The 16,984-nt window shown below is 41.4% G+C and overlaps 1 protein-coding gene across 1 annotated transcript in view; it reads right to left on the reverse strand.

Annotated features, from left to right (window-relative positions):
* radil (Ras association and DIL domains) overlaps positions 1-16,984 on the reverse strand; it is a 104,864-nt gene that overhangs the window by 51,617 nt on the left and 36,263 nt on the right. The window contains exons 4-5 of the mRNA XM_060840336.1: positions 10,815-10,852; positions 7,575-7,732 (exon numbers count right to left, since the gene is read on the reverse strand). Of these exons, the coding sequence (XP_060696319.1) occupies positions 7,575-7,732; positions 10,815-10,852 (196 nt within the window). The remainder of the gene's footprint in view (positions 1-7,574; positions 7,733-10,814; positions 10,853-16,984) is intronic.

Below are 16,984 nucleotides of genomic sequence, written 5' to 3' on the forward strand. Positions count from 1 at the left end.
ACTTTGACTTCAGTCCTCAATACCCTCCCTATCTCTCCCACCAAAGTGCTCCAATAAACATGGAGCCTCTGGCATGTCCAGAAGCAATGAATAAGAGTACCTACACTTATTTTACGTTTGGGGCACACTGAAGATGCCCCTTTTTTAAATTTTGCCAGTCTGGTGCCAGATGAGCCCTGTGCAGAACTTCGAACTTTGTAGTGCATGTCCTATTATAGATAGAGATCTTTCAAGTATTCTCCCATATGTTCTCCCATGTTTCAGAAGAGATCTCCACTCCTAGCTCTTGCTCCCAGACCTCACATAACCGGTTAACATCCTGCCAGGCCCTGCCAACCAGTAGGTGATAGAGGGTAGTAACCGAAAGGGTGCTTGTGGAACGTAGCAATAACCTCTCTGTATCGGGCTTATAGGGCTTAGAGAGAAGCATAGTCTTCTTCTGGATGAAATCCCTAACCTGAAAAAAAAACGGAAAAGATCTCTACTGGGCAACCCGTATTTGCGGCTCAATTGCTCAAAAGACATCATAACCTCCCCCTCAAACAAGTCTCCCAAACTAGAAACTCCTCTCGCTGCCATAGTTTGAACCCTGAGTCCATCATCCCTGGTCGGAACCCTGGCATGCCAACTATAGGTGTAAGTGGCAAACTCTTGGATAAACAACCCTCACTCTGACACATCGCCCTCCATGCCTTGGCTGTACTAATGACAATGGGGTTCTGGCAGTGGTCCATAACTGTCCTCAATTTATCCATGAACAATAGGTTAATAAGAGGGCACTTTGCTTAGGAGGCCTCAATATCTAGCCATATTGAGTTTGGATCATTACCTACCCAATCACAAAGGACAGCAGGGAACTCAATTGATACCACCTGATGTCTGGGAAATCAACTCCTCCTTGAGGCAATTGCAATTTAGTAAGTTTGATGAGGGGCTGCCCACGATGCCAGACAAAGGAACCGAACCACCCCATAAGCTTTCATAACGTTGACCTGGAAAACCTTATAGGAAGCATATGCATGGGATAAAACAAATGAGGAAGAACATTCATCTTAATGAGAGATATTTGACCCAGCCATGAAATTGGAAGAGCCTCCCATCTCTGGAGATCTCGCCTAATATTGTCGAGCCAGTGAGCAAAGTTAGTCCGAAATAACAGATCAAACTTGGGGGTAATGAAAATGCCTAGGTATTGGAACCCTGCCCGTGACGATTTAAAAGGGAACTTAGGGCCACCTTCAACTTGTGGCACATCCTTCAGGTTCCCCAAAGGCATAGCCTCCAATTTTGCAAAGTTAATCTTACATCCTGAAATAGCCCCAAATGAATTGATACATTGTATCAAATGGGGTACGGAGGTCATCGGGTTCGATAAAAACAGGAGGACATCATCCGCATACAATGTAATCTTGTGTGTCCTCGATCCCACTTCCAGAGTGGTTAAGTGGATGTTCTGATGAATGGCCTCTGCCAGCGGTTCTATCACCAACATGAACAACAATGGTGAGCGGGGGCAGCCTTGCTGACTACCCCTACCAATCCTAAAATTCCCAGACTTCAACCCATTGGTGATGACCAAGCCAGAGGGTGGTGATATAAAACCTCCACCCACCTAACAAAGACCCCCAACCAACCCAAACTGTTCTAAGACATAAAAAAGATACAGCCATTCCACCCGGTCAAATGCTTTCTCTTCATCTAAAGGAAATCACCAACACCTGAATTGATCGTTGCTGACAAACTTGGACCACATTGAGCAACCTCTAATATTATTAGAGGACCTACGGCCCCTTACAAAGCAAGTCTGGTTCTCTTTATTAATATGGGGCAACATCCTTTCCAATCTCAGCGCCAGGACCTTGGACAGAATCTTGAGATCTGAATTTAATAGAGAGATGAGCCTGTATGAGGCACAATCCTCAGGAACCTTCCCCTTCTTATGAATTAAAGAAATATTAACTTCTCTCAAAAGATGGTGGGAGGCATTCATACATATAGGAATGATTGTACATCTCCAACATCGGCCCTGACAGAATCCCGATAAACTCCTTATAAAACACACCCGGGAGGCGATCAGGGCCAAGCGCTGTCCCACTCTGAAGTTGCCTACCTGCTTCCTGTATTTCCTGAACAGTCAAGGGGACATTAAGGAGAGAGGCCTGTTCTAAGATTACCCCTGGGAGGTCCAAGTTCTTAAAAGAGGTCTCCATTTTAGCCTTTCTGTCCTCGCAACCTTCAGACCGATACAATTCAGAGTAAAAGCTCTGAAAAGCCTCATTAATTTTTTTAGCAATTTAACGACCCTGGCGCTGTCTCTGATTGCAGTAATGGATTAGGGAACACGCTTTTTCCTAGTCAAGTACGTTAAATACTTGCCTGGCCTATCCCCATATTCGAACAGCCTTTTGTCTAGCAAAAGCAAGTTCTTTCTTTGCGTTTTGTGTCAGTATTGAATTCAACGCAGCCCGGAGAGCCGTGATTGGCTGTAGCTTAGTCACCAAAGGCCACGCAAAATGGCAGCTTTCAACCGCGTCTCAAATAGACGCTGCTGTTCCTCCTTCTGTCATTTCCGGCTAGCCAAATAGGAAATAGCTAATGCCCTAGCAAAGGCCTTAGCAGTCTTCCACAGCATAGACGGACTACTAGCCATGTCTGAGTTGATAGTCAAGAATTCCTGAAATGCCTTCAAAAATATTCCACAAATTTGGAATCCTTAAGAAGAAAAGGGTCCAAAAGCCAGTGCCGCAAACCTAACCCCTCACTCTTGGCCTTAACCTCCAAACATACTGCTGCGTGATCAGAGAGCTATATTTCCAATTTTACAACCCATAATCGAATCCAGAAGGACTGAGGGAGTCAAAAAGAGGTCAATCCTCGTGTGACATTTATGTGGGTTTGAAAAAAAGGTGAAGTCCCTGCCGGTAGGGTGAAGACATCTCCAAATATCGACCAGTCCCAACTCCTCGCATAAGTCAACCATCTGCTTGGCCTGTGAAGAAATAGTTAGGGGCCCCCAAGGCATCCTGTCCACTGTCGGATCCTAAAGACAATTAAAATCCCCCCCTCCATAATAATGTGCCGTGTTCCAAAAGCACCTAACTTAGAGAAAGCACTAATCAAAAATTTAAGGGGATTGCCGGAGGACAATAGACATTTAAAATGCCATATTCCTCCCCATGTGTCAGGGCTTTAAGTATCACAAACCATCCCTGCTCAACTTTCACCTGCTCTAATAATGTGAATGGAAGATTTTTTCTGGATAAGTACGGTCACTCCCCTACTTTTAGTAGGAAAGGATGAAAAGAATACCAGGTCATAACCCCGCTATTGTTCCCCATCATCAATTTGGGTTTCCTGCAACAAAGCAATATCAACCCTTTCCCTCTTAAGGCTAGAAAGCACATTTTTTCTTTTCAACAGGCGAATGACTTCCCTTAATGTTCCAGGTGCACCATTTAATAAGACACTTAGCCATATCCACTTTCAGAGACCCTTGAACCCATCAGAGGGAGAACCCTACTTACAAAGCGCTGAGCATAAGTAAATAAAGACTCAGAGTCAAAGAACTACATATACAAAAACTATTCTATCATAACTATAAACAACTATTACTACCAAAAAACTACAAAGAAAACCAACTATAAAACATTGAATGAAAGACTCTCCCCCCTGCCCATAGGGGACACTCACCCTACCCCTCCCCCCTTCACAGTTCCTTCAAACCCAGACTGTGCCCTAGCCTTAGGCCAGAAAAAGAAACAAGGAGATGATCCTTAAATTAACAGAAAAAAGACAAAGTCAGGATGAGCACTCCACCCATCCTGGCTTCATGTCACCCCTACTTGTGACTAAAAGAGAAACAGAACAAACAAAAATAAAGGGGAAGAGACAACAAAGAACATCCCCAAAATTTCCCATCAGAAAATCCAGTTATTAAAAAAAATAGGAACAACTTATTCCAAGGTCTTTTCCCCCTGTCCAAAAATTAGGGCGAAAGAAATGAATTCAAAAAAAGGAAGGGAAAACATGGGGAAAGATAGAAAAGAGAACAAACATTAACCGTATTCTTCAGGCCAATCCGTCTATTTTAAAGTGTCCACAAAGCTTTTAGCTTTATCCGCTGAGTCAAATGTATAAACGGAGTCCTCATGGTTGAAATGGAGCATTGCGGGGTATCTCATGAAATACTGGATGCCCAGATTCCTCAGCCTCTTTTTTAACTTCATCAAAAGACTTTCTTTTTCGAATTACAACTGCAGAGAAATCCTGGAAAAACATGACTTTTGATCCCTTGTACAGCAGTGCCTGTGGATCTTTTCCCAGGGTTCTGGAAGCTTCTATGACTTTTTGTTTGTCCTTATATGAGTGAAAGTGCACTAGGACCAAGTGGGGGCGCTGCACTGGGCCTGACCTGTGCACAGTAACCCAATAAGCCCTTTGGCAGCCAGCTTTCACAGAAGCTGACTGGCTGTTCACCTTCCTCACCTTCAGGGAGCCTGACAATTCGGAGACTTATCCGTCGATATGGCCTCGCAAGGCCCACACCTCTTGTTCTAGCATCTGGATCTGACTGGATGAGGACTCCATCGCAGCTTTCGAGGCCTTAGTTCGACCCTCTGCCTCCTCCAGCCTCTCCCCAAGGCCCTGGATCTCCTGCTCATGCTTCTGCAGTGTGGATGCAATAGGTTGGACCTGGGCATGAATCCCCCCACAGATCTCCTCAATCACAGCCCCAGCTTTCAAGGTAAGTCTCTCCATCGCCGCAGCCAATTCCGGTGAGTCTGTCAGGTCCACGGGGGGCTGCAGCAGTCTCTGGTATGCCTGGTGCTGCAGGGGAGTGTCCTCCCTGCTGCTGTTTGCTCGCTCCTTTTCCCTTTGGCATTCTTCCCACTCCCAAATGTTAACAACTGTGTTTTCTATAAAGTTTTAAATTAATAATTCCACCACATAAGTTGGCCGGGGATGGCAAAAAAACACCAGTAAGCCCTGGCTGTTAGACAGAGCTGTCCACAGCAGTTCTACAGAATCGCCGCCATAGTGGGCGGCACGGTGGCACAGTGGTTAGCACTGCTGCCTCACAGCGCCTGTAGACCCGGGTTCAATTCCCGCCTCAGGCGACTGACTGTGTGGAGTTTGCACGTTCTCCCCGTGTCTGCGTGGGTTTCCTCCGGGTGCTCCGGTTTCCTCCCACAGTCACAAGATGTGCGGGTCAGGTGAATTGGCTAAGCTAAATTGCCCGTAGTGTTAGGTAAGGGGTAAATGTAGGGGTATGGGTGGGTTGCGCTTCGGCGGGTCGGTGTGGACTTGTTGGGCCGAAGGGCCTGTTTCCACACTGTAAGTCTAATCTAATCTAATCTAATCTTGCCGAGTCCTCCTGTACTCCATTCTTAAATAGCACAAAGAAAAAGTTACCTCTGTGTGTAAACGATACCAATGGTAGGGATTCAAATTTATCTACATTAAAAATCTTAACTGTTTGCCTTCATTTACTCCTGGTACTGCCTCTTCAATCTGTATCACACAATTTGGGCTGAAATTTCAATCGTCCTCGGAGAGGCAGGCTTGGGTACAGGTAGACCCAGAAAAATCTCACACTTGAAAGGCATCACTAGCTCCCATATTTCCAGGATACATTTAGATTTTCGAAGGGCGCCAGGCGAACCACACGCATCCAATTAATTGCTTATTTACCTTATTGTACATTTAGGAACATCGGGAACAGCAAATATAAAGTTTTAAATAGTTAGTATCAGAAATATAGAAGATCGACAACATGTTTGGACACAGCTGTGGGGAACATCCATAGCAGCGATGGCTCAGAAGAATGTAGGTCTGTTTGATTATGGGTGTCCAAACTGCAACTGGCCCTCAGCTCTCCCAGCTCATCCACTTGCTCATTCTTTTAGATTATCCCTCTGTACCTAGCTCGTATCTTGCCCATGCCCTGTGTTCCTAACTGGGTGACGAACTCTACTCCAAGCCAATTGATGGCTGTTGCTTTAAAAATTGTATCATGCCACTATGGTTGATGCAGTGCAGTGTCAAGACTTGAAACATTCTAGGTGCCAGGCTCCTACCTCTGGAGTGAAAAGTTGTCACATTGTGGCAATTGCTTTCATTTTAAAAATATTATTACTAAATCTCATGACATAGAAAATAATATAGCAAGTTTGTGAATGCAATGGAGAGAGTGCAGAAAAGGTTCCTGAGATAGAAAAACTTCAGTTATGAAGATAGAAGGGAAACGTTGGAAAGAAAGCAGAGAGGACATCTGATAGAAAATTTCTGAATCTAGAAAGGTCTGGACAGAGTAGAGAAGGTAAACTGTTCCTTTCTTTTGCACTGCTTCTGAACTTTTACAAGAGGCATGGATGTTGAATGACTTAGAGGAAAACCCCTGAAAACCATCTAAACAATTGAAGAATTCTTAAATGCTGAATTTGTGAGAAACATTCAGCATGACAGAAACATTACTGAAGAATAGAGTGTTACTTCTAATATTTTTCTGTTGAGTATAGTTAATATAGTTTTGTTTTGGGTGAAGTAGAGAGTGCAATACAGTAGTCCCCCTGTACCTGCAGGGAATAGGTTTCAAGACCTATCACGGAAGCCTGAAATCGCGGATAGGTACAAACCCATTCATTTAAATAGGAAACGTACCTTCCTGGTAGCCTTCTGGTTCCGGAAGGTTCCTATAATATGTTTGGGCCGCAGTAAATTCGGGTAACTGAAACCACGGAAACCAGACCTGTGGATACGGGGGTCGCCCTGAATATGGATATGTTGGATAGGCCAGCGGTCTAAATAAAAACAATGACTGCAGATGCTGGAAACCAGATTCTGGATCAGTGGGGCTGGAAGAGCACAGCAGTTCAGGCAGCATCCAACGAGCAGTGAAATCGACATTTCGGGCAAAAGCCCTTCATCAGGAATAAAGCAATCCTGTCACATCTCTGAAGAATTGTATGGAAATTTCTACCATGTTAAATAATATTCCTATTCATCACAATTTCAAGTTTGTGATATTCTCCATCAGATTTACTTCCATGCTCTCAATTCAGAAATTACGTATGGCCAAGAATAAAAAGAAACCCTGTACCCTGGTGTTTAGGAAGCACATCTGAACACATGTGAGAATTCAAGGATACCTTTCAGTTTATTGATTTCCAATTTGATTTGATGCCTTCACATATCACTGTTGCATTAAGATTTCATGCTGCCTGCTAACAGCATGAAACATTCACCCAATCTTAAAATAAAATTATGGTTTTAGAAAATGTTAGGAAGCATTCCCAACCTCTGTTTTATTGTGGAAACATAGTTTAGCATAAATTAGCATATCACTTCAACCTATCAATTGCAAACTCTTTCCCCTCCAATGACATTCACTCAAAATTATGCTTGATCCATCTACAGAATATTAGATCTTGGATGCTGCACGCTCCACTCATCTTGAATTGCAGAGTGTGTAAATACACATGTTCAGACTAAAACAAAACTACACTGATCTTCTTGTTACACATGGAGGCCAAAATCTAAGCAAAATTCCCAAACTGCTAAATGTATAATGCTACCTTGAGCATCCAGATCCTCAATTCCTTTAATGTAGTCAGGGACTCTCTGCTGGATGAAGTAAAGCAGCTCAATGGAGTTGGACATCCAGAAGAAAATGTGCTGGAGGTCTGGAACCAATTCTGTAATACTGAGGAGAGGAGGAGATGCTGGATCCTGGCTGCAGGTAAGCGAGAAGAAATTGTAGAAGATATGAGTCATTTTGTCCACAATTCATATAAAATGAATTAGATTACAGCTGACAATGAAATTTGAGATCACACACAGAAATTACTTGCAACAAAATTGCAAAGTTTAACTGGAACTCTGACATTTGGTACTTTACAGGAAAAAATGTACCTTTAACAGATGTATTTCTGAGTGATTAATAAGAAATGGTGCACTACCTGGAAAGGTGGGCAAGCAAAGGTGGGAAAGGTGTAGGAAATCAACATATATTTGAATATCTGCATGGCCATATGGAAAGAGTTTGTAAGTTGGACTAACTGAATAGCTCTTTCAGGAATGGGCAGTATAGTTTCCTTCTATGCCATACGATTCCTTGAAGTGGGAAGAGCATTAAGCGTGATCTATCATAAATAGGAAAGAAATATCTTGGCATACCTGTAATTTACTTTACCAAATAAAGTTACCTCTGTAATATTATAATCAGTTAAAATACTGCTGTTAAGAAATACTTTGATTTCACAGATTATGAATGATCATACATGACATTAACTGAAATCAGTAGTGACTCAAACAAATTATTTCCAACTGCAAATTGAGGAGTTATTTTGAAAAGAAGAACTATTTAATGTGGGCCAAATATGAGATATACTGACATCAACTGATTAGTGCAGTTCTGTTATGGGCAGCGAAGTGTATCAGTAATTTTGGTTTCATCTGGGAATGTCGAGGGGTGATCTAATTGAGGAATTCAAAATGATTAAAGATTGATTTTTGCTGTGTACTAAGTCTATTTTCAGGACAAGGAAAGATAACCTTAAAATTCAAGCTAGGCCATTCAGGGGTGATATTAGAATGTTACTTTTTCCCATAAATGAGAGTGGAAATGGATCTCAATCCCAAAAATGCTGTTGAGGCTAATAAATTGAACATTTCAAAATGGAGAGTGATTTTTTTTTGTTATAGGCAAGTGTAAAAAAGGATATGAAACCATGGAAGATAAATGGAGCTTTAACTAATCCAGTCACAATCTAACTGAATGGCAGATCAGCTTCAGGAATTTAATGGCCTTCTTCGGTTCCTGTGCTCCTCAGAATCTTGTTTAGAAGACAGCTTAGTTTGCACTTGCTTACATGCATTTGCAGCATTTGTCCTCCAGCAGCTAAAATTTAAGCCAATCTTTCCAATCACAATGCCAAAGACAATGCACCCAATTTAGAAGGATTCACATCTCTTGTTAGCAAATTTATGCTGAAAGGTTTAGTAAATGTAAATATCTTGCCTTCTCACTATTTAAACTAGAGTGCTTCGTAGAACCAAATCTGAAAAGAGAGTAGGTTAAGCCTCAACTTGCAGCAACAGGAGGATCAAATAGTTAAAATGCACAGATGAATTCAGAAAATTTATGTGGCCAATAAAGAATTTGATGTTTATAATATTTTTTCAGCAGTAGTTATGGGTAACCTTTATTTGTACAAATCTGCAAAGCATTCCATTTTGGAAATCTTCATTTACAAAACAATAGGAGTGTTGCAAACATACAGACTAATGCACGGTGGAGTAATATCAACCACAACTATTCAAGTTATATGTTAACGATCTGAACAAAGGAACAGAGGACATTGTTACCAAGTTTGCAGAGACCCAGGTTCAATTCCCACCTGTCTGTATGGAGTTTGCACATTCTCCCCGTATCTGCATGGGTTTCCTCCGGGTTCTCCAGTTTCCTCCCACAGTCCAAACAAAATGTGCAGGTTAGGTGAGTTGGCCATGCTAAATTGCCTGTAGTGTTAGGTGAAGGGGTAAATGTAAGGAATGGGTCTGGGTGGGTTGCTCTTCGAAGGGGCGGTGTGGACTTGTTGGGCAGAAGGGCCTGTTTCCACACTAAGTAATCTAATCTAATACAAGATAAGTGGAGGGACAGGTAGTGTTGAGGAAACAGGGAGGGTGCAAAAGGACTTGGACAGGCTAGGAGAGTGGGCAAAGAAGTAGCAGATGGAGTACAGTGTGGGAAAATGTGAAGAATAGAAGTGTAGATCATTTTCTAAACTGGGAAAGGCTTTGAAAATATGAAGCAGAAAAGGGACTTGAGAGAATCTTGAACTAAGACTCCTAAGGTTAATATGTAAGTTCGGTTGGTAATAAAGAAAACAATATCATTCATTTCAAAGAAGGCTAGATTACAAGAGCAAGGATGTACTACTGAGGCTGTACAAGTCCCTGGTCAGATTATATTTGGAATATTGTTGGAATACTGAGCAGTTCTGGACCATAAATGCAAGGATGGATATGCTGACCATGGAGAGGGCTCAGAGGAGGTTCACAAGAATGATCCCAGGAATGACGGGCATGTTATATGAGGAAGAGATGAGGACTCTCAGTCTGTACTCAATGGAGTTTAGAAGGATTTGAGGCGGGGGGGGGGGGGGGGGGGGGGGGGGGGGGGGGGGGGGGAGGTCTCTCTCATGGAAACCTTCAGAATACCAAGAGGCCTGGATGGTGAAGATGTTTCTACTAATAGGAGAGACTAGCACAGCCTCAGAGTGAAGAAACAACCCTTTCGAAATGAGGTGGAGAGGAATATCTTCAGCCAGAGGGTGGTTAATCTGTGGAACTCATTGCCACAGAAGGCTGTGAAGGCCAAGTCATTGAGACAGAGATAGATAAGTTCTTGATTCAATAGGGGGCTGAAGAGTTACAGGAAGAATACAGGAGAATGGGATTGAGAAACATAACAGCCATGATTGAATGCCCTAATTCTGCTCACTTATGGTATTAAGTGCATATCGAACAACCTCCAAAATTCATCAACACACACACACGACATGTGTTTTAATCGTGCTGGAATGAGTAGAATTCGTCTTTTTAAAAATCAATCCTGACCTGTGGATCAACAGCAAATGCATTTCTGGTACAGCATGCATTTCACAATTACCTTGAGAACATGGAAAAGCAAACTTAAACTACTGTTTGGGGTAAATTTCTAAGCACAAAAACCCAGTGAAGGGATTAAAGAAACTGCAAAATCTAAATAAATTATTAGTGATATGTGTGTAGGACAAATTTCAAACACTTACTGTTCAGACTGTTTCTCTGCCAATTCTCTGGTCTTCCCCTGCAAAAACAAAGCATACTTCTAAATAGGAACATAAACCAAATGTGCAACAAGGTGGGCAATTAACGTGCTGCAGTTTTGATTTTGCAAGATTTTACAAGAGGATACTTGCAGCACTCATGACAATCTAGAATAAACAATCTTTTAGAAAAGGTGCTGTTAAAATAAAAAAAAGGTAATTATTAATAATTTGCAAACAAAAAAAGATGCTCATTGAAAGTCAGTCAAATCTGAGCTTAGAGATTTTAGAGCAAGGTGAAATCCTAGAGCCAAATTTTCATATAAATAGCTGGCTAACTGTGGGTTTACTGGCAAATCAGAAGAAATGGAGAAGTTAATAAGTTGATCATCTAAAGTTCCATGTTAACTACTCATGCCACTGATTAAAACAGTACCATCTTCTCCTTCGTCATTGTGAGCCTGACTGGAAAGTGACTGCATTCTTAGCAAACAGGTCTGTGACTAAAACCCGATTGCTTACTGAGTAAATACTTCCCTTTCACACAATGAACCAATTCCTTTTACAAGGCTTCAATTGATCCTGCATTCTAAATCTTAACTAAAGAAAAGGTTTTTCTTCAGGTCACCATTACTTTTTTTGATAATTACTTCAAATCTGTATCCTTCATCCCTTCTACCAATGTAAACACTTTCCCCCCATCTATTGTATTGTGACATTTGAATATCATTATATAATCTCTCTTAGGAGGACAGTCCCAACTCCTCCAATCATTCTGTGAAGTGATTGTAATGAGACCAGTCAGGTGGATATCATAGAATGGTTTCCTTGATTGGGACTGTTAATCTGGTCCGATCATGGAGCCCGGGCTGGCAGATACAAACAGGAGTGTAAAATTCCTGTTGTATACACCTGTAAATGTTAAACTGTTTTTTATAAATTGTTTTGTAATTTGTTTAATAAAATATTACAAACAGATGTGTCAAGAGGTTGTGTTCACTCAGAGCTGGCTCTCAGGGAGCTGGATCAGTGTCAAGGACTTTCCACATGTAAATAAAGGGTGACTTGGAGATGGGATACCAGCCTCTATGGTGCTTCTTTTTACTATGTAACAGCACTCACTCATACTCAGACTCTTATTTGTGAATCTTTTTCTGCATGCTCTCCAATGCCTTCACATACTTCCTAGAGTGCAACATCAGGGCTGCACACAATACTCCATTCAAGGCTGAACCAATGTTTTATAAAAAATTATAACTTCCTGATATACTCTATTTGCTGATTTATCAAGTCCAGTATGTCATATTCATGAAGTATGCTCATTAACCTGTCCTGCCATCTTAAATGATTTGTGCATGGACACATTCAGATCCCTCTGCTCCTGAACCTTCTTTAAGATTGTACTCTTTGTTTTATATTAGCCCAAATCTTCCATCCTTTAAATCATTGAAAACCAGACATATGACCCAAGATCTAAGTTGGGACCATGCAGAAGTCCTGATGGGTTGTGTTGTATGGCACTTTATCAAATGCCTTTTGGATGTACATGTACACCACATCACAGCACTTCCATCATCAGCCCTCTATAACACCTCATGAAAAATTCAAGCAAGTTAGTTAAACATGATTTGTCCTTCACAAATCCATCCTGGTTTTCCTTAATTAACCCACATTTGCCTTATAAAGATATTTTTATTAGAAATTTAATATTTTGACAGATTTACAAAAATAAACAGAACTTTCAAGCACAAACATTAATATAAAAATAGATCTTAAATATATAATCATCAAAATTCAAAGGAATGATACTAAAGAAGAAAGAAAAACAATGAAACTCAGTTAACTACTAATCTAATCCACAATTATCCAGAGTGTATAGTTGGGTCACTTACATCCTTCAAACAAGAGAAAATGTTCTCTAATACACTCGTAACAGTATAATAAAAAGAAAACTATTTCCAAACAATAAGAACAAAAAAAATAAAACATGTTTGAATGGAGATCCTCCCCCTTGTTCTCAGGGGGCCTTACTTCCTTTCTAAAGGTCCACCATATCCTCTCCCAAACAGTGTCCCACCCTTAACCCGGGCGCTCCTTAATAGGATTTAGATATAATACCGAGCTAGAGTTGACAGTGAGCGCCCCACCCCCACCCCTCCCCACCCATACCTGAGTATATCTGATAGCATCAATGCCACGTACAAACACACATAACTATAAAATTACAACTCCAACAAATTACAGTTAAGTATAATAACATAAAATAGCAAGAGAAGACAACCCTGCTCCCAGAAGCAAAAGTAAAGTAGAGTAAAGTATCCATTTCTCCCCACGGAGTGTGGAAGAGGCAAGCCAACATAAATTGTCTCTTACGATTTATTTAAACGAGTCTAAAAGTTCCTTAGCCTCTTCTGGTGATCTAAAATTATACTCGGATCCTTCGTGGGTAAAGCATAACGTCGCTGGGTAGCGTAAGGTGTATTGAATATTTAAGTTCCTTAGACATTTCTTCACCTCATCAAACGCCTTCCTCCTTCGTGCCAAAGCCGGGGAGAAGTCCTGAAATAACATAATCTTGGATCCTTCATGAATCATAGCTTTAGGATCCTTTCCAAGCTTTCTGGAGGCATCCAGGAGTATCTGCCTCTCCCTATAACTCTGCAGCCGGAACAGGACCGGGCGTGGGCGCTGGTTTGGGCCAGATCCGCGTGCTGCGACCCGGTAGGCCCACTCCACCCTTACCCGGTCAGTTTCAGCCCCCAGGTTCAAAAGCTGGGGCAACCATCGCTCCAGAAATACTGCTAACTGTCCCTTCTCTTCTTGTTCAGGGAGGCCCAGAAGACGGATATTCTTTCTCCGATTTCTATTATCCAGGTCATCGATGTAAATTTCAAAGGCCCGGACTCTCTGCTCCAGAGCTCGCACCTGTTCTGCAGCTGTTTGTGCTGCAGCCTCGGAGGTCGTGGCCTTTAGCTCTGCCCCCTCCACTCGGCCCTGTAATTCCTCGAGAGCCTGGCTGTGTTTCTGCAGCTTTTCTTCGAATGCATTCCATCTCTGTCTGGATTCTGCGATGAAATTGACGAGTGTCGTTTCCAGCCTGGCAATCATCTCTTCAAGGCCTGTTTTTACATCAGCTGCAGCCGGAGGAGGAGAGGAGGGTGGGGGAGGGGTCTTTGTTTTCTGAGAGCTGCGGGATCCCTTTGGTTTACTCATTATCCACTTAATATTAAACTGCTTAAATATAATAGTAAACAGCTAATTGAGGTTAGAAATTTTTTTGGGTGGTTTGGTAAGTGTGGTGGGGGTGAGTAACTCACTTTACCCAGGTTTTGGGAAGAGCTCTGTAAACTCAGACTTGCTGAGTCGCCGCCATCTTGGATCTCCCCCACATTTGCCTAAGCAGCTATTAATTTTGCCCCAAATATTTGTTTCTGAAAGCTTTATCCTGACTAAGGTTAAACCAACTGGGTTGGAGTTGCCTCATTTTGGTAATGGCCAGATAAGACCCACGTCAGCAGGAGACATTAGACAATTAACGTAATGCAAATAAAGGGGCCTAACACCCACTTGTTCTTCCTGCAAGTGTGACCTGAGATAGCACTGATTGCCTTCCTGAAAATGCATGCTAAGCAGCACAGAATGAAAAGGTTAGTAGCCACCTTAATCACTTAGTTCTAATCGACAGCTCTCCAATCTTACTTTTGATTCACACTTCAATACCCTACAATTTCCTCCAGAACCCTGCTTCCTCTTCCTCAATCACACTTCAAGGAAGAGCTAACAATACTCTGATCCCCCACAGTATTCTTTCCAATCCCTGATGACGGTCTGTTCCCTCCACAGACCATCATTATCCTACCACTTGCCTGTGAAAGCTGTACCTTATATTTGATAATGAAGCCCAAGGGCCTGTACTGCTCAGACCTTCCCATTTGAGCATGGGCTGTTAGCACACTAAGTGAGATACCCTAAAAATGGACACGGTGTATTTCTAGGTCTATGTGCCATAGAAGCAGAAGTAGCATCCATAAGAACAATTTAAACCATTCACTGGTATAAACCAATATGAGTTGAAAAATTGCACGCACAGAATATTTAAACAAGCAATAATAATTAAATCTCTTAAAATACATAGATGAATTCAGAAAATTAATGCAGCCAAAACATATGTGGGATGTTTGCAGTATAAGTAACAGAAGCTCAAATTTCAGATTTTGCACTGTGGTTTGGGCAAGCACAAATGTCTTGTGGAAATGTTATCTACTTAGTCACATTGAAATATGCAGTTTCACAATATCTCAGTTCAAAGTAAATCATTTCTATTTCACCTAATTACCAATTACTGCTGTGTGCAGGTTGTGAATCTATACCTCTCTAAGAAGCACCATTCTCCCTTCCAATGGGTTTCACGGTGGTTCAATTTATCACAAAATTTACCTGTGCAGGCTTATATCAAGATTCACAAAAGTTCATCACTTATTAGTTTCCAAACCACTAAATAATCTATTCAAACAGAGTTTCTGCTCATCAAAGTCTTTCCTTGCACACACCCAAATTTGGCAGAGATCTTAAACAAAAATTAGTATAAGCCACAGCTCAGGGCCTTGCCAAGTGTTGCAGTTTATTTAACTTAAACTGCTCCATCCTACAGCTAATCAACATTATACAGTGGTAGGCTTTCTGCTGCTTAACCAGATAGTATTACAATGCCTATTAGGGCAATAGCTTGCAGGTTTATCTGAAGCCAAGTGAGAAGAAATTCAGTGTCAGATCTACTGTTGATGTCCATTAATATTAGGTTGAGTTGGACAATCAGTAATAATGTTCTACTGACCTCCTTGCCTCAGATATTGAGTTTTACCTTTGTCGTAAAAAAAATACAATTTTGGCTTTGGATTGTATTTTAGTTTAGATGCTCACTATTCATTTTTTCTATATTTCATTTCCATTGAAGTTGATAGTATCAATTCTACATTATCAACTATAACCAAAATTACCCCAAAAGGTATTTTTAATGAACTTCAGACATTTTGTAACACATCTCTGGAACAGGTGGGATTTGAACTTGAGTTTTTTGGGCCAGAGGTACAGACTGTACCATTGTCTGATAAGCATCCTATTACTACAATAGATAATTCCACAGAAGACTTATTGTCCAAATCAATCTGTTACACCAAAACCAGCATAGCTGACACTTATTACTGACTAGGTGACTGTAATTGGCCTCATCTGATAGAATTCCTTGTACTATGCATCCACATTTAGCAATTATCTTATACAAAAACGGGTTGCTGTTAGTGTAGTTTAAAATCAGCTTTTACTTTTTTATACTGGCAATTCTACTGTAAATCTGGACTCTCGTCCTTAGTTATACTGCAAAGTTGAATTTAACCCTCAAAAATATAAAATCTAACAAATTAGCCCAGTCAGCACAGCTACAAAACACAGCTGGCCTATCCATCACTGTACTTGCATTGGTAAATCAGATGGTGTATCACTTCAATGTAATGAAATAGTACTGCATAGTTAGAGGTACCACTTCTCTAGAACAATGCTAAACAAAAGCCTCTGCTTGCTTTTTCAATTAGATGTACGAGATCCTGTGGTCTTTTTTTCTCCAAAAAGGAGCAGGTAAATATCCAAACGAATACTGAACATCACTGAAGAAAATCTGATTTACTCCTCATTCCTCTCATTTGTTGTTTGCTGTCGACAAATGGGCTGCTTTATTTTGCTCCATAATAAATGATTGCACTTCAAATTAATTGGCTATGAAATATTTGAAACATTTCAAAAGAAAGAGTGGCACGATGGCACAATGGCTAGCACTGCTGCCTCACAGCGCCAGAAACTCAGGTTCAATTCCAGCCACGGATGACTGTCTGTGTGGAGTTTGCACATTCTCCTTGTGTCTGCGTGGGTTTCCTCTGGGCACTCTGGTTTCCTTCCACAGTCCAAAAATGTGCAGGTTAGGTGAACTGGCCATGCTAAATTGCCCATACTGTTAGGTGAAGGGGTAAATGTAGGGGAATGGGTATGGGTGGGGTGCTCTTCGGAGAGTTGGTGTGGACTTGTTGGGCCGAAGGGCCTGTTTCCACACTGTAAATAATCTAATCTAGACTGGGAAGGGCACAGATTAATAAATCAGAAACTTGCAACCAGTTCAAAACTTG

The sequence above is a fragment of the Hemiscyllium ocellatum genome, chromosome 20, assembly GCF_020745735.1.
Source record: "Hemiscyllium ocellatum isolate sHemOce1 chromosome 20, sHemOce1.pat.X.cur, whole genome shotgun sequence".
In the NCBI taxonomy this organism is placed as follows: domain Eukaryota; kingdom Metazoa; phylum Chordata; class Chondrichthyes; order Orectolobiformes; family Hemiscylliidae; genus Hemiscyllium; species Hemiscyllium ocellatum.